The 27541-nt window shown below is 45.9% G+C and overlaps 2 protein-coding genes across 3 annotated transcripts in view; one reads left to right on the top strand and one right to left on the bottom strand.

The window, feature by feature from the left end:
- Nucleotides 1-15043, top strand: part of LOC147096485 (erythroid membrane-associated protein-like) — a 158746-nt gene extending 143703 nt beyond the window's left edge. The window contains exon 8 of the mRNA XM_085975283.1: nt 14681-15043. Coding sequence (XP_085831409.1) covers nt 14681-14772 — 92 coding nt within the window. The 3' untranslated portion in view covers nt 14773-15043. The remainder of the gene's footprint in view (nt 1-14680) is intronic.
- The window catches only part of LOC147096484 (butyrophilin subfamily 1 member A1-like), a 49443-nt gene that overhangs the window by 14832 nt on the left and 7070 nt on the right, over nt 1-27541 (bottom strand). Inside the window, exons 2-10 of one of the 2 annotated variants that reach the window (XM_085975278.1) lie at nt 24631-24750; nt 15780-16127; nt 13895-14176; nt 11739-11867; nt 8871-8897; nt 8592-8618; nt 2014-2040; nt 1838-1864; nt 254-280 (exon numbers count right to left, since the gene is read on the bottom strand). In XM_085975278.1, the coding sequence (XP_085831404.1) occupies nt 254-280; nt 1838-1864; nt 2014-2040; nt 8592-8618; nt 8871-8897; nt 11739-11867; nt 13895-14176; nt 15780-16127; nt 24631-24685 (949 nt within the window). In that variant the 5' untranslated portion in view covers nt 24686-24750. The remainder of the gene's footprint in view (nt 1-253; nt 281-1837; nt 1865-2013; nt 2041-8591; nt 8619-8870; nt 8898-11738; nt 11868-13894; nt 14177-15779; nt 16128-24630; nt 24751-27541) is intronic. The other variant, XM_085975279.1, reaches the window with a different exon arrangement.

Here is a 27541-nt window from a genome sequence, read left to right as displayed (position 1 = left end):
CTTCCTCAAATAGTGGCCGTGGGATCTTTGACGCCCGCCTGAGAGAGCAGACACGACCTCGGTTTAACGTCTGATCCAACAGACGGCACACATCCGACAGTGCAGCGTTCCCTCAGCCTAGGCTATTTCTCTGGAGTAGGGAGTGAGCCCGTGACCGGACTCAGGAGGCGAGTGTTGTAACTGAGCTATGCCAACACCTGAAAATATGGTGAAACTCGCTAAAAAACACAGATTCTTGTTATATGTGTCATACCTGCTTTAGCAGCTCGTTTTTCAACTCCTGAGAAAAGAAAAAAAAAATACAAATCAACACCACGGAGTTCGGTTTCAGATAGTTGATACTTTCACCAAACCAGATCTAGATATAATCTCCGCCCAGCACCTATTTTCAGGCTGCCCCTCAGCTTTGACTCCTTGGGTGAAGGACAGTTCCAGAGAAGTTTATTTGCCTCCAGTTCGTCGCCCACGCCTCACGTGTGTGCCAACAGCCTATGTACCCAGGTGGTGCATCAAAACCGAGTCTAATCCTGACCTCAATGGGAGTCCACACACACGCACTGCCAATCAGGGTCACTGTACATCAGGAGCAGGACACTATCCAGTGGTATCCTCCTCTGAAGCCAAGGGCACCATGATACATTTTACACCTTCTTCTGCTGCCCTGGTTATGAGCAATGGTTGAACCATCGTATTTATCTAATGCTCAATGCTACACTTTGCAAATGGAGTAATCACACTAAGAAATAATCATATTGTGTGATATTAGCATATAAATGCTTTTGAGTGGCCCATATGTTAGTATCGAACAGTGCAATTTCATTACAATCAAGGGGGAAAGGCGGAGGGGCAGAGTGTAGAGGAAGGGGAGGTAGGGAGGGTAGAAAATGAATGAATTGTGTGGAATGGAAAAACATGGGGTCAGTTTTAGCCTAACCCGCCCATCGGGAAACTGACGGAGTTGGGTGCAATCCCGGCTTTACATCCCACCAGATTATCATCCCGCCCTCCTGTATGCTTCAGAGACATGGACCTTGTACAGCAGGCACCTCAATGCACTGGAGAGGTACCACCAACGCTGCCTCCGCAAGATCCTGTCAATCCATTGGCAGGATATGCGCAGCAACGACAGTGTTCCCGCTCAGGCTAACATCCCCAGCATCGAAGCTTTGACCATGCTTTATCAGTTCCGATGGATAGGTCACAATGTTCGCATGCCCGATACGAGACTCCCAAAACAAGCGCTCTACTCGGAGCTCCGACACGGCAAGAGAGCCCCAGGTGGGCAGAGGAAACGCTTTAAGGACACCCTCAAAACCTCCTTGAAAAAGTGCAACATCTCCACCGACACCAGGGAATCCCTGATCCAAGACTGCACAAAGTGGAGGAGAAGCATCCGGGAAGGCGCTGAACACCTCGAGTCTCTTCGCCGGGAGCAAGCGCAAACAGCGGAAGGAGCGCACGTCAACCCAAGCACCCCACCCTCACCCGCCCCTTCAACCACCGTCTGCCCCACCTGTGACAGAGACTGCAGGTCCCACATTGGACTCATCAGTCACCTGCGAACTCATTTTTAGTGTGGAAGCAAGTCATCCTCGGTTCCGAGGGACTGCCTAAGAAGACGACATCCCACCCAATTATAACTCTTGAAGTCATTGGAGAATGATCTTGGGCAGGCTGTAAAAACAGCATTCCACCCGATCCCATGGGATTCCCGATGGGCGCATTCGGTTAAAAATACCATGAATTGACACAAATTCTGTTTCTCTTCGCCTGCATTGCTGACTGAGGTCAACCTCTATTATAATAGCACAATTCTGCATGTGATGCAGGACCTTACCTATTTGATCAGACAGTTTCTTCTTCTCTGTAATGAAAGAGATGACGATGATGATCAGACAGCTCCTTCAATAACTTAAAAATTCTGTCGTATATTTATAAACATTCTTTCAGGCAATATTGTTAATTTCATAAGATCACACCACAAGTTCTTACTCAGCTGACTGCACGACATACCTTGTTCTGCCCGGGCTTGCTCTTGGTCTGTAAGAGAAATCACAAATGTTAACAACACTTTTAGTGGCAGAATCCTCAGGAACTGGCTCAGTGCTGGAAAGGTGTGCTATTATATAAATTACATAAGAACATAAGTAGGAGGAGCAGGAGTAGGCCATACGGCCCCTCGGGCCTGCTCCGCCATTCAATAGGATCATGGCTGATCCGAACCTAGACTCACGTCCACTTCCTTGCCCGCTCCCCGTAACCCCTAATTCCCTTATCAGCTAGGAAACTGTCTATCTCCATTTTAAATCTATTTAATGTTGCAGTTTCCACAGCTCTCTGGGGTAGCAAATTCCATAGATTTACGACCCTCTGAGTGAAGAAGTTTCTCCTCATCTCAGTTTTGAAAGGGCAGCCCCTTATTCTAAGATTATGCCCCCTAGTTCTAGTCTCACCCATCAGTGGAAACATCCTCACCGCATCCACCCGATCAAGCCCCCTCACAATCTTATATGTCTCGATAAGATCGCCTCTCATTCTTCTGAACTCCAATGAGTAGAGTCCCAACCTACTCAACCTTTCCTCATAAGTCAACCCCCTCATCTCCGGAATCAACCATGAACCTTCTCTGAACTGCCTCGAGAGCAAGTATATCTTTTCTTAAATATGGAAACCAAAACTGTACACAGTATTCCGGGTGTGGCCTCACCAATACCCTGTATAACTGAAGCAAGACTTCCCTGCTTTTATACTCCATCCCCCTTGCAATAAAAGCCAAGATTCCATTGGCCTTCCTGATCACCTGCTGTACCTGCATACTAACCTTCTGTGTTTCATGCACCAGGACCCCCAGATCCCTTTGTACTGTAGCACTTTGCAGTTTCTTTCCATTTAGATAATAACTTGCTCTTTGATTTTTTCTGCCAAAGTGCATAACCTCACACTTTCCAACATTATATTCCATCTGCCTAATTTCTGCCCACTCACTTAGCCTGTCTATGTCCTTTTGCAGGTTTTTTATGTCCTCCTCACTCACTGCTTTCCCTCCCATCTTTGTATCGTCGGCAAACTTGGATACGTTGCACTCAGTCCCTTCCTCCAAATAGTTAATATAGATTGTAAATTGTGCTGATTGTGTAGAGAGGTCACGCTGAGAAATGGAAACACTTTCTATTTTTAATAAGATTTGGCACTAAGAGCTTTCAGGTCCAATATCATAGAACGATACAGCACAAAGGAGGCCATTAGGCCCATCATGCCTGTGCCGGCTCTTTGGTAGAGCTATCCAATCAATCCCTTTCCCCTGCTCTTTCCCCATAGCCCTGTAATTCTTTTTCCCCCTTCAAGTATTTATCCAATTCTCTTTTGAATGTTACTATTCAATCTGCTTCCATCACCCTTTCAGGCAGCGCATTCCAGAAACATAGAAGATAGGAGCAGGAGTAGGCCATTCGGCCCCTCGAGCCTGCTCCGCCATTCAATGCGATCATGGCTGATCATCCAAATTCAGTACCCTGTCCCTGCCTTCTCCCCATATCCCTTGATCCCTTTAGCCTTAAGAAATATATCTAACTCCTTCTTGAATATATTTAATGAATTGGCCTCAACTGCCTTCTGTGGTCGAGAATTCCACAGGCTCACCACTCTCTGGGTGAAGAAATTCCTCCTCATCTCAGTCCTAAATGGCTTACCCCTTATCTTTAGACTGTGACCCCTGGTTCTGGACTCCCCCCGCCATCGGGAACATCCTTCCTGCATCTAGTCTGTCTGGTCCTGTTAGAATTTTATAAGTTTCAATGAGATCCCCTCTCATTCTTCTAAACTCCAGTGAATATAAGCCCAATCGACCCAATCTCTCCTCATACGTCATTCCTGCCATCCCAAGTATCAGTCTGGTGAATCTTCGCTGCACTCCCTCCATGGCAAGAACATCCTTCCTCAGATAAGGTGACCAAAACTGCACACAATACTCAAGGTGTGGTCTCACCAAGGCCCCGTACAACTGCAGCAAGACATCCTTGCTCCTGTACTCGAATCCTCTCGCTATGAAGGCCAACATACCATTTGCCTTCTTAACCGCCTGCTGCACCTGCATGCTTACCTTCAGCGACTGGTGCACAAGGACACCCAGGTCTCGTTGCACTTCCCCTTCTCCCAATCTATTGCCATTCAGATAATAATCTGCCTTCCTGTTTTTGCCACCAAAGTGGATAACCTCGCATTTATCCGCATTATACTGCATCTGCCCAATCACCCAACCTGTCCAAATCATACTGGAGTTTATCGGCATCCTCCTCACAGCACACATGCCAACCCAGCTTCGTGTCATCTACAAACTTGGAGATATTACATCTAGTTCCCTTGTCTAGATCATTAATATATATTGTGAATAGCTGGGGTCCTAGCACCGATCCCTGCGGTACCCCACTAGTCACTGCCTGCCACTCGGAAAAAGACCCGTTTATTCTAACTCTTTGCTTCCTGTCTGCCAACCAGTTTTCTATCCAAGTCAGTACCTTACCCCCAATCCCATGTGCTTTAACTTTACACGCTAATCTCTTATGCGGGACCATATCGAAAGCCTTATGAAAGTCCAAATACACCACATCCACTGGTTCTCTCTCATCTATTCTACCAGTTACATCCTCAAAAAATTCCAGTAGATTAGTCAAGCATGATTTACCTTTTGTAAATTCATGTTGACTTTGTCCAATCCTGTCACTGTTTTCCAAGTGCTCTGCTATTACATCTTTTATAATGGACTCTAGCATTTTCCCCACTACCGATGTCAGGCTTGCCGGTCTATAATTCCCCGTTTTCTCTCTACCGCCTTTTTTGAATAGTGGGGTAACATTAGCTACCCTCCAATCCATGGGAACTGTTCCAGAGTCTATAGAATTTTGGAAGATGACCAGCAGTGCATCTACTATTTCTAGGGCCACTTCCTTAAGTACCCTAGGATGTAGATTATCAGGCCCTGGGGATTTATCGGCCTTCAATCCCGTCAATTTCCCTAACACCATTTCCCTACAAATACTGACTTCATTCAGTTCTCCCTCTCATTAGACCCTATGTTCCCGACATCTCTGGGAGGTTATTTGTGTCCTCCTTTGTGAAGACAGAACCAAAGTATGTATTTAATTGGTCTGCCATTTCTTTGTTCCCCATTATAAATTTCCCTGATTCTGACTGCAAGGGACCTACGCTTGACTTCACCAATCTTCTTCTCTTCACATATCTATAGAAGCTTTTACAGTCAGTTTTTATGTTCCCTGCAAGCATACTCTCATACTCTATTTCCCCCCTCTTAATTAATCCCTTTGTCCTCCTTTGCTGAATCCTAAACTGCTCCCAATTCTCAGGTTTTTCTGGCCAATTTATATGTCCTCTCCTTAGGTCTTATGCTATCCCTAATTTCCTTTGTTAGCCACGGTTGAGTCACCTTTTTTGTTTTATTTTTATGCCAAATAGGGATGAACAAATTCTGTAGTTCATCCATGCGATCTTTAAATGTTTGCCATTACTGTCAACCCTTTAAGTAACGTTCCCCAATCCATCCTAGCCAACTCGCACCTCATACCATCGTAGTTTCCTTTATTTAAACTCAGGACCCTGGTCTCTGTGTCAAATACTTCACTTTCCATCTTAATGAAGAATTCAATCATATTATGATGGCTCCGCCCCAAGGGGCCTCGCACAACAAGATTGCTAATTAATCCTTTCTCATTACATAATACCCAGTCTAAGATGGCCTGATCTCTAGTTGGTTCCTCGACATATTGATCCAGGAAACCATCCCGTTTACACAACAAATTGCTGTGTAAAAAAATGTTTCCCATGTCACTTCTGTTTCTATATAGAACAGATCAGAGGCAGAATACAGCTCTCCCCATACTGCACTCAAGTGCTCTCAGGTTAAGTACAGAACAGGTTAATAACAATGTATCTGAACTCCAGTCTCAGAACACTCTCTACTACAACACTAACATTTCCATTGTTAACACCGTAACATTGCCATCGATAACACGGTAACATTGCCATCGTTAACACAAGCCAATCCCAATGTCCTGCCTGAATAAGCCAAGTTTAGTTCCAATAAGTCGAGTTTAGTTCCAATAAGTGTCACATATTGCAGGGGTGTCCAAGAGGTGGCAGGTCAGCTCCTTTGATCCTGCCAGCTCCTGTCCTGGTGCTCGTGTCCAAACCCAACTGAAGCAACTCTGGAGAACACTTCAAAGTGCCCATCGCAAGAAGACTGCGCCTGATTGGTCAAAATCCACCAATTAACAAGTTACCTCCAGATCTGGAGGCTGAAGAGCTGAAGCTTCCAAGGTGTTAGACTTCGGAAGAGGAAAGAATGAGGGGGAAAAGGAGGATGGAAGGTCTGGTCTGTGTGTGTCTGTGGAGGGTCTCGCGTGTTGTGCATGGGGTCTCACTCTTTGTATAAGTTTTAGTCATTCGCAGTACAATTGTAATAACAGTTATTACTGTAATGCCTGAAAGGATGATGGAAGCAGATTGAATAGTAATCGGGGGGACCTGATTGAGGTGTACAAAATTATGAGGGGCATAGATAGGGTAGATAGAAAGGAACTTTTCCCCTTAGTAGAGGGGTCAATAACCAGGGGGCATAGTTTCACGGTAAGGGGCAGGAGGTTTAGAGGGGATTTGAAGAAAAACTTTTTCACCCAGAGTGTGGTTGGAATTTGGAACTCACTGCCTGAAAGGGTGGTAGAGGCAGGAACCCTCACAACATTCAAGAAGCATTTGGATGAGCACTTGAAACGCCATAGCATACAAGGCTACGGACCAAGTGCTGGAAAATGGGATTAGAATAGACAGGGCTTGATGGCCGGCGCGGACACAATGGGCCTCTTTCTGTGCTGTATAACTCTATGATTCTGTTACATTTGAAATCCAGGTACAGGAAACTTTGGTTTATCCGGAGGTTAACTGTCCGGAATGCTTGAGCCACCGGCAAAAATCAGGAGCCATTTCGTTAGGTTTTTTTTCTTTTCGTTGCTTTTTTCTCAACAGTCAAGCTCTGCAAGGCCTCGCTGAAGCTGTTGCTAAGCTACAGAGACGCTTGCAAGGTACGGCCGACTGTTTAGAAGCTGTTGCTAAGCAACAGGGTTTGTTGCCAGATACGGAGCTCAAAATCTCCGTATGTTTCAACATTAGCGCTGGTTTGTCCGGCAGTTTTGATGGGACGGCAACAGCTCGGTCCCGTCGGTGCCGGATAGCACAAAGTTTCCTGTAATAGTGTTACTGCTTTTTGAAGGTGCAACCAATCAAATTATACACATATTACATACATTCATTAAACCCCATCAGAAATCATTCTACAGTCACAAATCAGAGACAGGAGAGTGATGCAGGAAATGTGTGTTTGGAGCCTTTCAATATTTTCCCCAAATGATGACTCAGTGGGTAAAGGATGATGTGGTACTAAACCATTCACATTAGGAAAGTCCCAGGTTCAATTCCTGGGCTGTATCGAATCAGACGAAGTCATGCAACACACTCCAATAACAATCTGCATGGTTACTTAAATTTAAAACCAATTATGCATGTATCAGTATTGTGTTGCATTGAAAATGTATTTCATATGGGGGAGATTAATTGCTTCAAGGTGTTTACTTAACTGTTTAGGGAAGAAATAAGGGCAAAATTCACGTGTAAAATGTAAAAATATGTTTGAAGTATCCATGCCTTTGTTTTTACAAGACTATAACTTATATTACCCACTATAAAATTCAGCTTACATATTTTTGTATTAAATGCATTAAACTAATTCCTAATAGTTTTTTTGTAGCTAAAGTCAGTATTAATTGATGACAGACTTAAAATGGAGCGTCAAAGCTTTTATTTATTTTGAGTCAGTATGAAATCTTAACCAGTCATTATCCCCTAAATCTGTGTACATGGACTGAAAGAATTCTAACTAACCAGCGGCAAATAACAGTTTCAACTAGCAAAAATAACTACAGGAAACTCGCTCAACCGGCACCTAAATAACCGGAAACCTCTGTTAACCGGCAAAATTCAGGAGTAGGTTCAGGTAAGTTTTACTTCATATTCGTGGCAGTTCCTGGATCTGTGGCTGTGTAACTGGGGTTCGTGCACTTGTTGCTAAGCAACAGGGACGCTTGGGCTGTGGCCCGAGTTCCTGCACATGTTGCTAAGCAACAGGGAAGCCTGGATTTGTTGCTGTGGACGGAGCTCTCGTACCTTTTAAACTATACCTCTCTGTAATCCGGACTTTTTGATAAACCGGCACCACGCCGGTCCCGTTGGTGCTGGACAATAAAGAGTTTCCTGTAGTATCGACATTGGTTTCATTGATTTTATGTTAAATAACGAATTTTAACAAATGGGCCAAACATGAAGCACGCGCTTGTCTTGTGTTTAAAGGTTTACATGGAAATCTGCAGTAACAACCCGTGTCCATAACTGCACATCTGCTTTAGCAGCATTGTGAGGGACCCCTGTAAAAATGACACCCAATCTCTCGGGCTTTGATGGGAAAACAACGCAAAGTGAAGAAACGTTTTAGACAACTGCTTTGTGTGCCTTGGTTAGTAGTCACTTACCGAGCTTTGCTTTCAATGCTTCATACTCTAAAATAAAAGAACAACAGACAAGATTTATTTCACCAACATCTGCGCTCAGTAAAACCCTGTAAAAGCACGAAGGGGGCTTAAAAGTTTTACAAAAAACCATCAAAAGCTATTATTGCAGCAGTCAGAGGACACATGTTTTTAAAGGTTGGGTTTCGCCATGACCGTGAATGAGAAATGTAGTTAAGCTTTCTGCTCTCGATCATGTTAAGTGTGGAGTATTTTAGTTTATAAATACTAGATGTGACTTACCAGAAATTGTAGGTCGCATCTTCAGCGCTGAAAGATAAGACACATTTTCAGTTGTGCTGCAATCACATGATTTAACATAAGAACATAAGAAATAGGAGCAGGAGTAGGCCAATTGGCCACTCGAGGCTGCTCCGCCATTCAATAAGATCATGGCTGATCTGATCCTAACCGCCAATCCACTATCACAGAACCATCTCCTGAATCTAACAGAATTAGACACACGAAATAGGAGCAGGATCAGGCTACACGGCCCCTGGGCCCGCTCCACTACCCACAGGGCCATGACCGATCCGAACCTAGACTCATGTCCACATTCCTGCCCGCTCCCCGTAACCCTTAATTCCCTTTACTTCTAGGAAACTGTCTATTTCTGTTTTAAATTTATGTAATGATGTAGCTTCTACAGCTTTTTGGGGCAGCATATTCCATGGACCTACCACCCTCTGAGTGAAGTAGTTCCTCCTCATCTCAGTTTTGAAAGAGCAGCCCCTTATTCTAAGACTATGCCCCCTAGTTCTAGTTTCACCCATCATCGGGAACATCCTCCCCGCATCCACCCGATCCAACCCCTTCACAATCTTATATGTTTCAATAAGATCGCCTCTCATTCTTCTGAACTCCAATGAGTAGAGTCCCAATCTACTCAACCTCTCCTCATATGTCCATCCCCTCATCCCCGGGATTAACCGAGTGAACCTTCTTTGTACTGACTCGAGAGCAAGTATGTCCTTTCTTAAGTATGGACACCAAAACTATACAACGTAGGATATGAAACCGCTGCTGGGTATTTGTTTAGTAATGAGCTCTTACTTTATCGAAGGGAGTGGGCCTTTGGCGTAGCGGTAGCATCCCCGCCGCTGGGCCAGAAGGCATAGGGTTTCGAACCCTGCTCCAGACAGTCCCGGCAAGTGGAGTCGGAGCTCCGGCTCTAAATTCTGGGTTGACATCCAGCAGGATACTTGCGTCCGTGGGTGTGGGTGGCTCCCCCCCCCCTCGTATGGGTTGTGGGAGTCCGTAAAACCCTCCCGCCATAGGACTAACCACCCTAATGGCTGGTACAAAGATGGTTACGGTCACGGAAGGAGCGTTAATCGTGGCCAGAAATCCTTCCACCACTTCGAAACCTATAAAATTCTGTCAGGCCTAGACAGACTAGACGCTGGAAGGATGTTCCCGATGGTCGGGGAGTCCAGAACCAGGGGTCATAGTCTAAGGATAAGGGGTAAGCCATTTAGGACTGAAATGAGGAGGAATTTCTTCACCCAGAGAGTGGTGAACCTGTGGAATTCTCTGCCAGAGGGCGGTGGAGGCCAGTTCATTAAATATATTCAAGAAAGAGTTGGATATATTTCTTAAGGCTAAAGGGATCAAGGGATATGGGGAGAAGGCAGGGACACGGTACTGAATTTGGATGATCAGCCATGATCTCATTGAATGGCGGAGCAGGCTCAAAGGGCCGAATGGCCTACTCCTGCTCCTATCTTCTATGTTTCTATACAGTTCCCCAAAGGGAACAGTATGAAGACACGTACGACGACGACTTTATCGAAGGGTAGACTTTGAGGCACTAATCCCACAATATTATGTAATGTGAATAATTTAAGAACATCTCTGATGGCTCAGTGGCGGGAGGCCTGCTCTCAAAGTGCGATAGAAGTGGGCTTTTCCCCTCCCATATGGCAGATGTCTTTCATTCTGCCAGCGCAATTCACACTTCATCTAGAGCCATCCTTTGTTTCCTAACCTGTCCCATTGCCATCTCCTCTCGCCTTGAATATCTCTTAATGCCTCTTTACTTCTCCTGCCTTCCATCCTATCACAGGCCTTCCCTTTTGTTCCTTCATCCCCTCCCCCATTTCCCAGCCCCTAAACTTGCTTTAAAATCTGTTCCTTTTCCTGCTTTTTTTCCAGTTCTGATGAAAGGTCTTAGAAACATAGAAGATAGGAGCAGGAGTAGGCCATTCGGCCCCTCGAGCCTGCTCCGCCATTCAATGCGATCATAGCTGATCATCCAAACTCAGTACCCTGTCCCTGCCTTCTCCCCATATCCCTTGATCCCTTTAGCCTTAAGAAATATATCCAACTCCTTCTTGAATATATTTAATGAATTGGCTTCCACTGCCTTCTGTGGTAGAGAATTCCACAGGTTCACCACTCTCTGGGTGAAGAAATTCCTCCTCATTTCTGTCCGAAATGGCTTACCCCTTATCCTTAGACTGTGACCCCTGGTTCTGGACCCCCCGACCATCGGGAGCATCCTTCCTGCATCTAGTCTGTCCAGGCCTGTCAGAATTTTATAAGTTTTAATGAGATCCCCTCTCATTCTCCTAAACTCCAGCGAGTTTAAGCACAATCGACCCAATCTCTCCTCATACGTCATTCCTGCCATCCCAGGTATCAGCCTGGTGAATCTTCGCTGAACTCCTTCCATGGCAAGAACATCCTTCCTCAGATAAGGAAACGTTAACTCTGTTTCTCTCTCCACGGATGCTGCCTGGCCTGCCGAATTTTTCCCCAGCGTTTTCTGTTGTTATTTCAGATTTCCAGCATCCGCAGTATTTTGCTATTGTAGAAGTGGGCTCGTTACCCTTTGACTGGGATGGGGAAATAAGAGCGAAGTCTTTTGCTGCCAGTCACTATTACACTGACTCGTGTGTAGGCGTTGGGGGGGAAGGAGCGGGGGTGGGGGGGTGTGAGAACAGGATCGGGTTTGCTGAATTGGCCGTTTAACGGTCACAATGTATGAACAAAGTGAGGGGTTCCCTTTCTCCTCCATCCATTCTCTCCTTTTAACAGCACCTAGTTTACAAAAAAAACCTGTGCATTCAAATTCCAAGCTTGCCCGGCCCAGCAATAACTGCTCCTTACCTCGTACTAGTTTGTCTTGGTTACGTTGCTTCCAATAGAAGAATAAAACTACAACAACTGCACCCAGGACAACAATAAACATCAGCAAGAAAGCCACAAGCCAGCCTGAGACACGGGGGAAGAATTCACCTGTAAGGCAGATGTCACAAGTAGACCCCATTAGTAAAATGCTGGTAACATGAGTTCAGTAAAGTGCACGGGGTAGAGTGTGAAATGTTCATGCAGTTGTGCTGTAGGCAGCATTTCTCCCAATAAAAGTAATGATTGGGGTGTAAAATGTTCCTGCTCTAACTGGAAAGACACTGCAATCCTATACCTTGCCCGTCCAAACCCTGGGTTGTGAGCGAAGGCAGGATTTTGAGCTGTGTCGCACAAGTGGGAGGTACTGGTGATGGTAGTGATGGGAAGATTTAATACTGCATTTGTATTACAGTGCTGCGGCCAGATTCCGTGCTGGGATATAAACACTGCCCTTCCTCCAAACTTGGCTTTTCCCAATGACATCGACAAACTAGATTCCACGAGCGTTCTGGTCACAGGCAGGCTTTGCACCGTTAGCTTCAACGATGGTGCCCTTGGTGTTGCAGGAACTGAGAGCTGAAACAGCTCGTGCAATCGCTTTAGCACGAGCAGCTTTGCAATGTAAACGTGGAACCAGCGCATCGCTGAAGGAACATATCGGTACCAACATGCTCAATGGCCCAGAAATTCGGGTCGGAGGCTTCCCGTGGGTGCAAGCCCCCGACCTGCACTTACCTAGCGCGCCGGCCGTTGCTGTGGGCCCGTGTGGGATTCCAATCCTGGGCCTGCTCCAACTGCCGGCGCGCAGTGTTTGCGTATCCCAGGGGCGCAGTTAGTTCGAAGCGTCCCCTGGGATCACGTGGGCCATGGAGAGCCAATGGTAGCAGGGAAATGCCCATTCATAAAATTGACAGGAAGAGCTGTCAAAACCATAAATACTGTAAGCCCCAAAACATCACTAAAACTTCAAATAAATTTTAAAAAAACATCACATTTTTAAAATAACTATAAATTATATAAAATAACTTTTAAACAATAATTTAAATTTAAAAAAAAATTAATTACATTTTCTAACGGGGCTAAAAATAAACTTACCTTTCTTTAAAGTATTTATTTAAAAATAATAAACCTGTGGAAAAAATGTTTTAATTTTAATTAAGCCACCACTTACCTTGTTAAAAGCAGGCCTTGCGCCTGCTTTTAACATGTGTAACTCCTGGAGACTGACCCTCCCGGAAAAACCTGGAAAAAAAACGTAAGTTCGATGCGCACGCGTTGCCTCGCCGGCGCACGCGTTCCACCTCTGAACCCCTTCTTTCAAGGGAATGGAAGTTCCGGTTTCCCGCGCATGCGCAGTGCACGCACGAAACCGGCACTTCCATTGGGCCGACGGGCGAGTACCCCGTGCGTGCTCACCCGTGGAGACCCGAATTTCTGGGTCAATATGTCCACAGTCAGTAATGATTACGCACAGAATTTATCCTCATCACAAAGTCATTCAGCTCTCGTTTTTCCATACAATCATAACTAATGTTTTTCATTCTACAGAATAAACTGTATATTTACATCTAAAACTATAAAGAACAAAGAGAATGATTCCACTCCATAATTGAACTATGAAAATCACTGGCGGTAATGTGATGGATTACAAGGAAGGAACCGGACTCAGGGGTTCAGATAACAGAAGGAAATCTGAGCCAATCATGACCAACGTTGGAAGTCCCAAGATTAAACGGCAGAGTTGAAGTCACTGCATGGCGCTTGTAGTTTTGTTCAGTTTAGAATTTGTGTTAAATTTTAATTAATTAACTTTGTGTGCAAGGAGATGAGGAATAGAAAGACATTGAACGCTGGGAGGAAAATGGAAAATACTCGAAATGCTCTGTCGGTGGATCAGCAGCTGAGTGAGATGTCTTGTGGGAGGACTGGACCTGAAAGATTAACCTTTCTCCCTCAGATGCTGTTTAACGTGCTGTGCATTTCCAACAGTTTGTGCTCTTAATTTCCCCAACTGTTCAGGGTTTGGGTCACCTTTCTTTGATGTGAGATTTCAATGTATGGACAAGAACAGATGAACAAACGCAAGGTGTACAATGTCTGCAGCTTATACATTCCAAAAGATGGGATTCACAGACCTGAAATTTGTAGATTGGCTTCCTGTTGTTTGTCCAACCGCGTGTTAATTATGATGCAGGTATATCTGTTCACAGAATCATATGTTACATCAAGGCTGCTCTCCACTTTTAAAAGTCCTCTGGAGTCTGGTACGGATTTTTTAAGCACTCCCGTCAACTTCTCTCCATTTCCATTACGCCATTCTATGGTCGGTTCTGGGTACCATTCCTCAGATGCACATGTCAGCTTTATTCCACTGCCTTCGTACTCAGCCATCTTGATCACAGGTTCAAGGCCAACATCTATTATTTAAAACATATTTTGCTTGTTTAGAACGGGTTCCGGGAACAATTAAAATCTCACTCCCCTCACGCCTGTTCCTGCCACTCAATCAGACCACGGCTGATGTGTACCTCGGCTCCATTTACCAGCTTTTCTCCATATCCCTCAATGAAGTAACCAAATTACTATTATACTTTAGTTTTGTAGGTTAGGATATGTATAATGTAGCACTAATGTACAAGGTGGAGATAATGAGTTAATCCATACCCTGAGTTAAACGATATATGGGTCTGTATATTGCATTTACCCAGCTAAGCTTTAAAAACATGATTAAGTGACTTTGAATGCTGAGAAATTAAACCGCAGAGCAACTCCTGGGAAGATTGGGGAGGATGTCTGCTCGGCCAGGCGAGGCAGCACATATACGAGATAACACATCTAAGAATTCGTTTGTTGTAAACTCCCAACAGGGCTCCATTACATCAAAGTATGGTGGAACTAATGAGGATGTGCTTGCTTTGCAGAAGTAACCCAAGACAAGGCCAATGAGGACTGTTATCTTAAGAAAACATGTAACAAGCAAACCACCTGGCTAGAGGCAAATGGACGGTTGTAAAGCAATTAAGATGAGGCCCGCAGTCACAAAAGGTGACGGGACCAACTGATAACAGAACTGCGATCTGTAGGCAGCTGGAAGGATGAAATGTCACGGTTTATAACTGCCATTTAGCAATAACTCTGTATATGCTGATTAAGCTTTGCACCCGCCCCTAGGGCAGGGGTTTGATTTTTGTATAATTGTGAACGTTGCTAGGATATCGGTGTAGTCGGATTCAGACAGCGATCTGAAAGGTTCTCCCCAGGCCTGCGAGTAAAGACCGTTTTGAACCATAACTCCGAGTCTGTCATCTTTTCCGGGTATGCTGTGAGCGTCAACCTTGCGTATCACTTGTTCCGCAAAACACCAACAACACTCAACCTAACAAAATTCTATCGATCTCAGTTTGGAAAATTTCAACTGACCCAGCATCCACAACCTTTTGGGGGAAGCGAGATCCAAATTTCCACGACCCAACCCTTTGTGTGAAAAGCCATTAATATTTCACAGTAAAAAAAAAACTCTCCCGACGGGATCAGATCAAGGCACTTTTGATTTGTGACATTTCCTTTTTTTCCTCTCTCCCACATGGCAGCTGTCTCTCACTCTGCCAGCGCATTTTACACTTCATCTAGAGCCATTGTCTGTTTATTTACCTGTCCTATTACCATCTCGTCTCACCTTGAATATCTCTTAACGTCTCTTCTTTCATCCCCTCCCCCATTTCCCAACCCCCAAACTGGCCTTTTAATCTGTTTCATTTCCTGCCTTTTTTCCTCAGTTCTGACGAAGGGTTTTGACCGGAAACATTGACTCTGTTTCTCTCTCCACGGATGTTGCCCGGCCTGCTGAGTTTTTCCAGCGTCTTCTGTTGTTATTTGGGATCAGATCAAATGCTGCCTGATGTTACTCTCCACGAGAGTCAACTGCCCACACAATGCATTGAATTAGCTTTGTTTTGAAGTGCAAAACACACGAGGCAACAAGCACCGAGCGCCTGGCCATCGAGCAGAAATGTTACTCACTTCCAACTTCTAGTTGAACCGGTCCCTCTGCGTCCAAAGCTTTAGAAATGACAAAACAATTGTAGATCCCGTCATCCTTCACACTTACTCTCTTCAACAGGAGGGAGACATTCCCATCGGCAAAATGGTTATGAAATAGTTCGGTTCTTCCAGAATATTCCTTAACTTGAAAGTCGGGGTGATCCTGTCCCTTTCTGTATAAATGTATTGTATTTGACCAGTCTGTTCGAAACCACCGCACTTCCATCTCCGCAGGAGGCTCTGCTGGTATCAGCTGACAATCCAGAATGGCATCTCCACCAACCGTGGCAATGACTGGCTTGCTTGGAGTGGTAACTATAAACTTTCCTAGAAATGAACAAATTATTCGAGACAAAAAGAACAAACAAGTCAACTTGCATTTATATATCTCCATCCCAAAGATGTACCAAAGTGCTCAACAGCCAATACGTTGCTGTTGAAGTGTATTCACTGTTGTGACGTTGGCACATACAGCGCACAGCAAGCTCCCACAAACAGCAATGAGATCAATGACCAGATCATCGGCTTTGAGGGATCAATGTGCCTGTTCGATCTCTTAATTCTTAAAAGGAGATTCGAAGTCCGGTGGTAGTTTTAGGTGATCTTTATTGCAGAACGTATTTGTTACATCCTCAGATCTTTGTTACAAAGGCCAGCACATGCAATACAAAATCAGTTTCCTTGGTTACACAGTTTAACACACCCCTTGCATGTCATTGGTTTGGCAGAATCATCAGACCTGAGTAGTCACAGTGTGATTGGATCTCTGGTGCCTACAGCACGTGACTCACTGCTGCGTCCTAATTGGACTAAGGGCGAAACTCCTTTTATAGCTATATACTCCTAATTAGGGTTGTTCCGCTTTCACTGAAGCATGATATCCAGCATGTGAACAGTTAGGCTGCAGGCAGTGGTTTTTCCATTGTTGCTCTCAGGTTACTTTAGGTCATGCGCTTGCGCGTTACAGTTTAAGCATACTAGGGATCAAAGGGTATGGGGAGAAAGCAGGGACCGGGTACTGAACTTGGATGATCAGCCATGATCGCATTGAATGGCGGAGCAGGCTCAAGGGGCCGAATGGCCTACTCCTGCTCCTAAATTCTATGTTTCTATGTTACTACAATTCATGTATCGCCTATCAGTGCCCTTGGATCACTTATGTCCACCTGAACAGGCAGACGGGGCCTCCTTAGCAGCCCATCCAAAAAGGGCCAACTCTCGAGACAGTGCAGCACTCCCTCAGCGCGTACTAAAGTTTAGATTATGCGCTCAATTCCTGAAACAGGATTTAAACTCATGATCTTCTAGCCCGCAGGCAAGTGTGCTGCCAATGAGCCAAGCCTCAAAGTCCATCAAATACGTAGCTTTTTAAAAAAAAAGATATAATTTGACATTTATACGTGAAGTCAAAAAAAGGCATTTTGAAGTTAAAAATTAAATGGAAAACCACATACTCAGTGAGGCAAAAAAAAAAGGATTAATGTGCCATTTCCATGTATCTTTTAACCTGGCATAAATGAGGTGAAAGAGCAAACACTTCTAAGAAAGAAAGAATTTGAGTTTTATACAACATCTTTCACATCCTCGGATGGCCCAAAGCACTGGACAGCCACTGAAATAATTCTAAAGTGTAGTCACTGTTGTTTTGTAGGCAAACGCAGTTTGAGCACAGCAAGCTCCCACAAACAGCAATGAGAAGCAGAAAATGTGTTTTGGTGCTGTATTAACCAGGGCACCAGAGCTCCTGTACATTCACCCGAGGGAGCCGACGGTGCCTTAGTTTACTGTTGTAGGAATAAACAGAGTGCGAAACTTTCAAAGCAGCAAAGAAAAACGTGCGTTAGCTTTATTAACTCTCCGCATGGACTGAGGGACTCGGCCTCGTCGCAGGGCTATGACGTCATCACACAATCGACGACTCTTAAAGGGACCCTGCCCCGATAACACAACCAAGTTCCGTACATAACGTGGAGCGATAACAACATCGGCTATACATAGTGAATTGTGTTACTGTCCCTATGTGGTCTCCGCCACACTGTCTTATCCGTAAGGCGACACCTCCTGGCGCAGAGCACAATCTCAGCACTGCATTGAAATATCAGCCTAGATTGAGGGCTCAAGTCTCTGGAGTGATGCTGGAACCCACAACCTTCTGACTCAGGGAGGTAAGCATGCTACCACTGAGCCCCAGTTGACATTTCTAATACATCTCGTGTTGTGAATCATAGACATAGAAACATAGAAGATAGGAGCAGGAGTAGGCCTTTTGGCCCCTCGAGCCTGCTCCGCCATTCAATGAGATCATGGCTGATTATCCAAATTCAGTACCCGGTCCCTGCTTTCTCCCCATACCCCTTGATCCCTTTAGCCTTAAGAAATATATCTAACTCCTTCTTGAATATATTTAATGAATTGGCCTCAACTGCCTTCTGTGGTAGAGAATTCCACAGGTTCACCACTCTCTGGGTGAAGAAATTCCTCCTCATTTCTGTCCTAAATGGCTTACCCCTTATCCTTAGACTGTGACCCCTGGTTCTGGACTCCCTGACCATCAGGAACATCCTTACTGCATCTAGTCTGTCCAGGCCTGACAGAATTTTATAGGTTTCAATGAGATCCCCTCTCATTCTTCTAAACTCCAGTGAGTATAAGCCCAATCGACCCAATCTCTCCTCATACGTCATTCCTGCCATCCCAGGCATCAGCCTGGTGAATCTTCGCTGCACTCCTTCCATGGCAAGAACGTCCTTCCTCAGATAAGGCACCCAAAACTGCACACAATACTCAAGGTGTGGTCTCACCAAGGCCCTGTACAACTGCAGCAAGACACCCTTGTTCCTGTACTCGAACCCTCTTGCTACGAAGGCCAACATATCATTTGCCTTCTTAACCGCCTGCTGCACCTGCATGCTTACCTTCAGCGACTGGTGCACAAGAATACCCAGGTCTCTTTGCACTTCCCCTTCTCCCAATCTATTACCATTCAAATAATAATCTTCCTTCCTGTTTTTGCCACCAAAGTGGATAACCTCACAATTTATCCACATTATAGTGCATTTGCCATGTTTCTGCCCAATCACCCAACCTGTCCAAATCGTACTGGAGTTTCACGACATCCTCCTCACAGCATACCCTCCCACCCAGCTTTGTGTCGTCTGCAAATTTGGAGATATTACATCCAATTCCCTCGTCCAGATCATTAATATATATTGTGAACAGCTGGGGTCCTAGGACCGATCCTTGCGGTACCCCACTAGTCACTGCTTGCCACTCGGAAAACGACCCGTTTATTCCAACTCTTTGCTTTCTATCCGCCAACCAGTTCTCTATCCAAGTTAATACCTTGCCCCCAATCCCATGTGCCTTAATTTTACACGCTATCTCTTATGCGGGACCTTATCGAAAGCCTTCTGAAAGTCCAAATACACCACATCCACTGGTTCTCCCATATCTATTTTACCAGTTACATCCTCAAAAAATTTCGGTAGATTAGTCAAGCACGATTTACCTTTTGTAAATCCATGTTGACTTTGTCCAATCCTGTCACTGCTTTCCAAGTGCTCTGCTATTGCATCTTTTATAATGGACTCTAGCATTTTCCCCACTACCGCTTTTTCTCTACCACCTTTTTTGAATAGTGGGGTAACATTAGCTACCCTCCAATCCATGGGTACTGTTCCAGAATCTATCGAGTTCTGAAAGATGACCAGCAATGCAGCTACTATTGCTAGGGCCACTTCCTTAAGTACCCTGGGATGTAGATTATCAGGCTCTGGGGATTTATCGGCCTTCAGTCCCATCAATTTTCCTAACACCATTTCCCTACAAATACTGATTTCTTTCAGTTCTACCCTTTCATCAGATCCTATGTTCCCCGGCATCTCTGGGAGGTTATTTGTGTCCTCCTTTGTGAAGACAGAACCAAAGTATGTATTTATAGTTGGTCTGCCATTTCTTTGTTCCCCATTATAAATTCCCCTGATTCTGACTGCAAGGGACCTACGCTTGACTTCACCAATCTTTTTCTCTTCACATATCTATAAAAGCTTTTACAGTCAGTTTTTATGTTCTCTGCAAGCTTACTCTCATATTCTATTTTCCCTTTCTTAATTAATCCCTTTGTCCTCCTTTGTTGAATCCTAAACTGTTCCCAATCCTCAGGATTATTGCTTTTTCTGGCCAATTTATATGTCCTCTCCTTGGATCTTATGCTATCCCTAATTTCCCTTGTTAGCCACGGTTGAGTCACCTTTTTTGTTTTATTTTTATGCCAAACTGGGATGAAGAAATTCTGTAGCTCATCCATTCAGTCTTTGAATGTTTGCCATTGCCTATCCACCGTCAACCCTTTGAGTGATATTCCCCAATCAATCCTACCCAATTCGCGCCTCATACCATCGTAGTTTCCTTTGTTTAAATTGAGGACCCTAGTCTCTGAGTCAACTACTTCATTCTCCATCTTAATGAAGAATTCGATCATATTATGATCGCTCCGACCCAAGGGGCCTCGTACAAGATTGAATGACTAGGGCTATAAATAGGCCTTTAAACTAAATAATGGGGGGTGGGGAGGGATCCGCTGAGTGGAAATTTAAAAAGTCAAAGAAAAATGAGACGGCAAAAGTGCAGGGTAGCGAGAGAGGTAATGATAACCAGAGTGTGACAGGAAGGGACAGAGCGTTTACACGTAGGGAAAAATGGTAAAAAGACAAAATGAAAAGCTCTATATCTGAACGCATGCAGCATTCATAACAAGATAGGTGAGTTGACAACACAAATAGAAATAAATGGGTATGATCTGATAGCCACTACAGAGACATGGTTGCAAGGTGACCAAGGCTGGGAACTGAATATTCAGGGATATTTGCCATTTCATAAGGACAGGCAGATAGGAAAAGGAGGTGGTGTAGCTCTGTTAATAAGGGATGAGATCAGTGCAGTAATGAGAAATGATATTGGGTTAGAAGATCAAGGCGTAGAATCAGTTTGGGTGGAGATAAGAAATAATAAGTGTAAGAAGTCACTGGTACGAGTGGTCTACAGGCCCCCAAACAGTAGCTACACTGTAGGACAGAGTATAAATCAAGAAATAATAGAGGCTTGTAAGAAAGGTACGGCTATAATCAATGTGTAACGAGGCTGGATTAATTAAAAAATGTTCTCGAAGTGAAGGATCCTCTTGGGAAGAGTGATCATAGCATGGTAGAATTTCAAATTCAGTTTGAGGATGAGAAAGCTAGGTCTCAAACTAGTGTCCTGAAGTTAAAGAAAGGTAATTACAAAGGTATGAAGGCAGACTTGGTTAAAGTGGACTGGGAAAATATATTACAGGGTAAGACTGTAGAAAAGCAGTGGCAAACATTTAAGGAGATCTTTCATAACTCTCAGCAAAGTTATATTCAGTGAGAAAGAAAGACTCTAAGAGAAGGATGAACCATCCGTGGCTAACTAAGGAAGTAAAGGATGGTATCAAATCAAAAACAAAGGCATACAATGTTGTGAACAATAGTGAAAGGCCAGAGGATTGGGAAATTTTAAAAACCAGCAAAGGACGACTAATAAAAATGATAAGAGAGGGTAACTTATGAGAGTAAGCTAGCAAGAAATATAAAAACAAATAGTAAGAGCTTCTACAGGTATATAAAAAGGAAAAGAGTAGCTAAAGTAAACGTTGGTCCCCTAGAGGATGAGTCTGGGAACTAATAATGGGAAACAGGGAAATGGCGGAGACTTTGAACAAATATTTTGTATCGGTCTTCACGGTAGAAAACACTAAAAGGATCCCAATAATAGATAATCAAGAGGCTATTGGGGTGGGGGGGAACCTTAAAACAATCACTAGAGAAAAAGTACGAGGCAACCTAATGGGACTAAAGGCTGACAAGTCCCCTGGAACCGATGGCCTGCATCCTAAGGTCTTAAAAGAGGTGGCTGCAGAGATAGTGGATGCATTGGTTGTAATCTACTGAAATTCCCTGGATTCTGGAGCGGTCCCAGCGGACTGGAAAACCGCAAATGTAACGCCCCTATTTAAGAAAGGAGGGAGACAGAAAGCAGGCAATTATAGACCAGTTAGCCTAACATCTGTCATTGGGAAAATGCTGGAGTCCATCATTAAGGAAGTGGTAGCAGGACATTTAGAAAATCATAATATAGTCAAGCAGAGTCAGCATGGTTTTATGAAAGGGAAATCATGTTTGACAAATTTGCTGGAGTTCTTTGAGGATGTAACGAGCAGGGCGGATAAAGGGGAACCAGCAGATGTCGTGTATTTGGATTTCCAGAAGGCATTTGATAAGTGCCACGTAAAAGGTTACTACACAAGATAAGAGCTCATGGGGTTGGTGTAACTAGTGGGGTGCCGCAGGGATCAGTGCTGGGGCCTCAGCTATTTACAATCTATATTAATGACTTGGATGAAGGGACCGAGTGTAATGTAGCCAAATTTGCTGATGATACAAAGATAGGTGGGAAAGCAAATTGTGTGGAGGACGCAAAGAATCTCCAAAGGGATATAGATAGGGTAAGTGAGTGAGCAAAAATCTGGCAGATGGAATATAATGTGGGAAAATGCAAGGTTATCCACTTTGGTAGGAAAAATAAAAAAGCAAAATTATTTAAATGGGGAGAGATTACAAAATGCTGAAGTACAGAGGGATGTAGGGGACCTTGTACATGAAACACAAAAGGTTAGCATGCAGGTACAGCAAGTAATTAGGAAGACAAATGGAATGTTGGCCTTTATTGCAAAGGGAATGTTGTATAAAAGTAGGGAAGTCCTGTTACAACTGTACAGGGTGTTGGTGAGACCACACCTGGAGTACTGCGTACAGTTTTGGTCTCCTGATTTAAGGAAGGATATACTTGCATTGGAGGCAGTTCAGAGAAGGTTCACGGAGTTGATTCCGGAGATGAAGGGGTTGTCTTATGAGGAAAGGTTGAGCAGGTTGGGCCTATACTCATTGGAGTTTAGAAGAACGAGAGGGGATCTTATTGAAATATATAAGATTTCGAAAGGAAGTAACAACAGAAAATGCTGGAAATACTCAGCAGGCCAGGCAGCATCCGTGGAGAGAGAAACAGAGTTAACGTTTCAGGTCTGGGACCCTTCATCAGAACTAGAAAAAGCTGGAGATGTAACAGGTTTAAGCAGGTGCAGAGACAGGGAAGGGGGGGGGAGGCGGGAGAGGAAGGACAAGGAAACAGTCTGTGCTAGATTTGAAGGCAGGAGAGATTAAATGTTGCAAATGGGGAATGACAGAATCATCAACAGCTGCCGCCTGAAAAAATTTGGGGGGGGGGGGGGGGTGGCGGTTATAGTCTGAAATTGTTGAACTCGATGTTGAGTCCAGAAAACTGTAAAGTGCCTAATCGAAAGATGAGCTGCTGTTCCTCGAGCTTACGTTGCGTTTCATTGGAACAATGTAATAGGCCGAGGACAGAGAGGTCAGAGCGGGAGTGGAGCGGAGAATTAAAGTGACAGGCGACCGGAAGCTCAGGGTCACCCTTACAGACTGAACAGAGATGTTTCGCAAAGCGGTCGCCCACTCTGCGTTTTTTCTCCCCAATGTAGAGGAGACCGCATCGTGAGCAGCGAATACAGTATACTAGATTGCAAGAAGTACAAGTAAATCGCTGTTTCACCTGGAAGGGGTGTTTGGGGCCCTGGACAGTGGGAAGGGAGGAGGTAAAAGGGCAGGTGTTGCATCTCCTGCGCTTGCACGGGAAGGTGCCGTGGGGAGGGGAGGGGCTGCTTGGGGTGATTGAGGAGTGGACCAGGGTGTCACGGAGGGGGCAGTCCGTTCGGAATGCTGAAAGGGGAGGCGAGGGGAAGATGCGTTTGGTGGCGGGATCACGTTGGAGGTGGCGGAAATGGCGGAGGATGATCCGTTGAATGTGGAGGCTGGTGGGGTGAAAGGCGAGGACAAGGGGAACCCTATCGTGGTTCTGGGAGGAAGAAGGGGCAAGAGCAGAAGTGCGGGAAATGAATCGGACATGGTCTAGGGCCATGCCAACCACGGTAGAGGGGAATCCTCGGTTGAGGAAAAAGGAAGACATGTCGGAAGCACTAGTATGGAAGGTGGCATCGTCAGAACAGATGCTGCGGAGATGGAGAAACTGGGAGAATGGAATAGAGTTCTTACAAGATTCTAAAGGGGCTTGACAGGGTAGATGCAGAGAGGATGTTTCCCCTCGTGGGGGAATCTAGAACTAGGGGGCATAGTTTCAGAATAAGGGGGCACCCATTTAAAACAGAAATGAGGAGGAATTTCTTCTCGCAGAGGGTCGTGAACCTTTGGAATTCTCTTCCCCAAATTGCTGTGGAGGCTGGGTCATTGAATATATTTAAGGTGGAGAGAGACAGATTTTTGAACGGTAAGGGAGTTGAGGGTTATGGGGAGCGGGCAGGGAAGTGGAGTTGAGGCCAAGATCAGATCAGCCATGATCTTATTGAATGGTGGAGCAGGCTCGAGGGGCCAAACGACCTACTCCTGCTCCGACGTCTTATGAAGGGTCGGTAACCAGAGGACACAGATTTAAGGTGATTGGCAAAAGAACAAGAGGTGATATCAGGGGGAAAAATGTACGCAGCGAGTGGTTATGATCTGGAATGCACTGACTGAAAGGGCGGTGGAAGCAGATTCAATAATAACTTTCAAAAGGGAATTGGAGAAATACTTGAAAAGGAAAACATTTGCAGGGCTGTGGGGAAAGAGTAGAGGAGTGGGACTAATTGGAGAGCTCTTTCAAAGACAGGCACGATGGGCCGAATGGCCGCCTTCTGTGCTGTATTATTCTATAGGTATATAAAAAATATGTTCCTTCTTACCAAGAGTTGAAGATATCAGCAGTAGAAGAATCAAAATAAAATATTTCCACTTCATCTTTCAGAGGATCGACAGCTAAACTAGTCATCAACACCAGTGCATGGACACATTTTCATGAGAACCTGTAACAAATATTTCAGACTGAATTGTACTTAAGGCCACACCAGACTACTGTTGTTATATGCCAATATTAATTCAAAATACTGTACCGATTTAAGATTAATCTACCAATGACCAAATGAAAAGAATACAATTGTTTTCTGTTCTTTTACAGTAGCAAATGCCACTTAACTTATAGCAAAAATAACAGAACTGCCAAATGTTGCAATATTTTTGGATGAGATGTCACAGATGCTCTATTTGGGAGCAATCGGGTGGGAACGCCCCTCCTCACCCGCCTCCGTGGGCCGGGGGGCCATCTTCCCTCCAGCACCTCCAATTTAGAGATTAAAAACAGAAAATGCTGGAAATACTCAGCAGGTCAGGCAGTAGCTGTGAAGAGCACGAAGCTGAGACGTTTTATCCTCAGACGCTGCCTGACCTGTTGAGAGTTTACAGTATTTTCTGATTCAAGTTTAGATTTCCAGTGTGGTAAACCACTTTTACCGTTCACTATCATTACACTATAGTTATCACTGTTAGATCGTTTCCCTATAGTTATCACTGTTCACATTGTTGTATCACTGTACGAGGTCGCCTCTTGTCACGCTGTTATACCTGGGCTGACCACTGCCGACTCCGCCCATGGCTCCACCTACCTGCCCGGGTATAAAGGTGGTCGACTGGCTGGTATTCCTCCTTCTTGGATCCGATCACCCACGAGGGTGGGCTCTGTTATTTAGTCAATAAAAACCTATAGTTACTTTCTTAACTCGTCACTTTTCATTCGACGAATTGATAGGTATATCATCCAGCACCCGCAATGTTTTGTGCCCGTCTCCCTTCTCCTATCGGCAGTGGCTCAGCGAGGCTTCATCTTCAAAGTAATGGTTGGGTCACCTCCCGAGGATGGATCGCTCCAACTCCTCATCATAAGAGCATCCCCTCTCCGTCGCCTCCTCCCCCTCTCTCTCTCTATCTATCCCCTCCCTCCTCTTTCTCTCCCTCTCCTCCTCCTCCTCTCTCCCTCTGCCCTCCTCCTCTCGCCTCGGGTTCTCACTCTCCTCCTCCTCCCCTCCTCTCTCTCTCCCCTCCCCCCCCTCTCCCCTCTCCTCTCCTGCCCCCCTCTCCTCCCTCTCCTCTCCTCCCATCCCCCTCTCCCCGCTCCTCCCCCTCCCCTCTCGCCGCTCCTCCCCTCCCCTCTCGCGCCGTCCTCCCCCTCTCTGTCCCCTCCCCCCTCTGTCCCCTCCCCCTCTGTCCCCTCCGCTCCCCCTCCCCTCTCTCCATCCCCTCCCCATCCCCCCTCCCCTCCCCCACCTCTCCCCCCCCATTCCCTCCCCCATATTCCCTCCCCTCCCCCCCCATTCCCTCCCCCATATTCTATCCCCTCCCCCTCCCTTCTCTCGATATCCCCTCACCCCTCCCCTTCCCCTCTCCTCTCTCTATATCCCCTCACCCCTCCCCTTCCCCTCTCCTCTCTCTCTGGCCTCCACCTTCCCCCCTCCCCCCTCTCCTCTCTCAATACAATACAATACAATACAAATCGCTTTATTGGCATGATAAGGTACATCTTATGTTGCCAAAGCATCAAAATACATTTATGGTTGAACACATAAACGCGGTTCCATTCATACAGTGTAAAAACAGGTATATCCCTGAGTTTATAAATATATTTTCGCCTTGTTTATATATACTCTTGTCTTAGTTTACTGGTTGTCCCTCTGTTCATGGCAAGCTGTAACATAGTGTGCCGCCAGTGTTACACACACACCCAGCACACTGTCCTCAAACCCCCCCCACACACACACCCAGCACACTGTCCTCAAACCCCCCCCCACACACACCCAGCACACTGTCCTCAACCCCCCCCCACACACCCAGCACACTGTCCTCAAACCCCCCCCCACACACACAGCACACTGTCCTCAAAACCCCCCCACACACACCCAGCACACTGTCCTCAAATCCCCCCCCCACACACACCCAGCACACTGTCCTCAAACCCCCCCCCACACACACACCCAGCACACTGTCCTCAAACCCCCCCCCCACACACACCCAGCACACTGTCCTCAAACCCCCCCCCCCCCAACACACACACACACCCAGCACACTGTCCTCAACCCCCCCCCCACACACACACACCCAGCACACTGTCCTCAAACCCCCCCCCACACACACCCAGCACACTGTCCTCAAACCCCCCCCACACACACACCCAGCACACTGTCCTCAAACCCCCCCCCACACACACCCAGCACACTGTCCTCAAACCCCCCCCCACACACACCCAGCACACTGTCCTCAAACCCCCCCCCACACACACCCAGCACACTGTCCTCAAACCCCCCCCCCCACACACACTCAGCACCCTGTCCTCAAACCCCCCCCCACACACCCAGCACACTGTCCTCAAACCCCCCCCGACACACCCAGCACACTGTCCTCAAACCCCCCCCCCACACACCCAGCACACTGTCCTCAAACCGCCCCCCCCACACACCCAGCACACTGTCCTCAAACCCCCCCCACACACACACAGCACACTGTCCTCAAACCCCCCCCCACACACCCAGCACACTGTCCTCAAACCCCCCCCACACACACCCAGCACACTGTCCTCAAACCCCCCCCACACACCCAGCACACTGTCCTCAAACCCCCCCCCCACACACACCCAGCACACTGTCCTCAAACCCCACCCCCACACACACCCAGCACACTGTCCTCAAACCCCCCCCCACACACACCCAGCACACTGTCCTCAAACCCCCCCCCCACACACACCCAGCACACTGTCCTCAAACCCCCCCC

The sequence above is a fragment of the Somniosus microcephalus genome, unplaced genomic scaffold, assembly GCF_052327205.1.
Source record: "Somniosus microcephalus isolate GS21.2 unplaced genomic scaffold, FLI_Smic_1.0 unresolved_chr1, whole genome shotgun sequence".
NCBI lineage: Eukaryota > Metazoa > Chordata > Chondrichthyes > Squaliformes > Somniosidae > Somniosus > Somniosus microcephalus.
The sequence above is the reverse complement of the archived record's forward strand: the minus strand, read 5'-3'. Positions and strand labels throughout refer to the sequence as shown.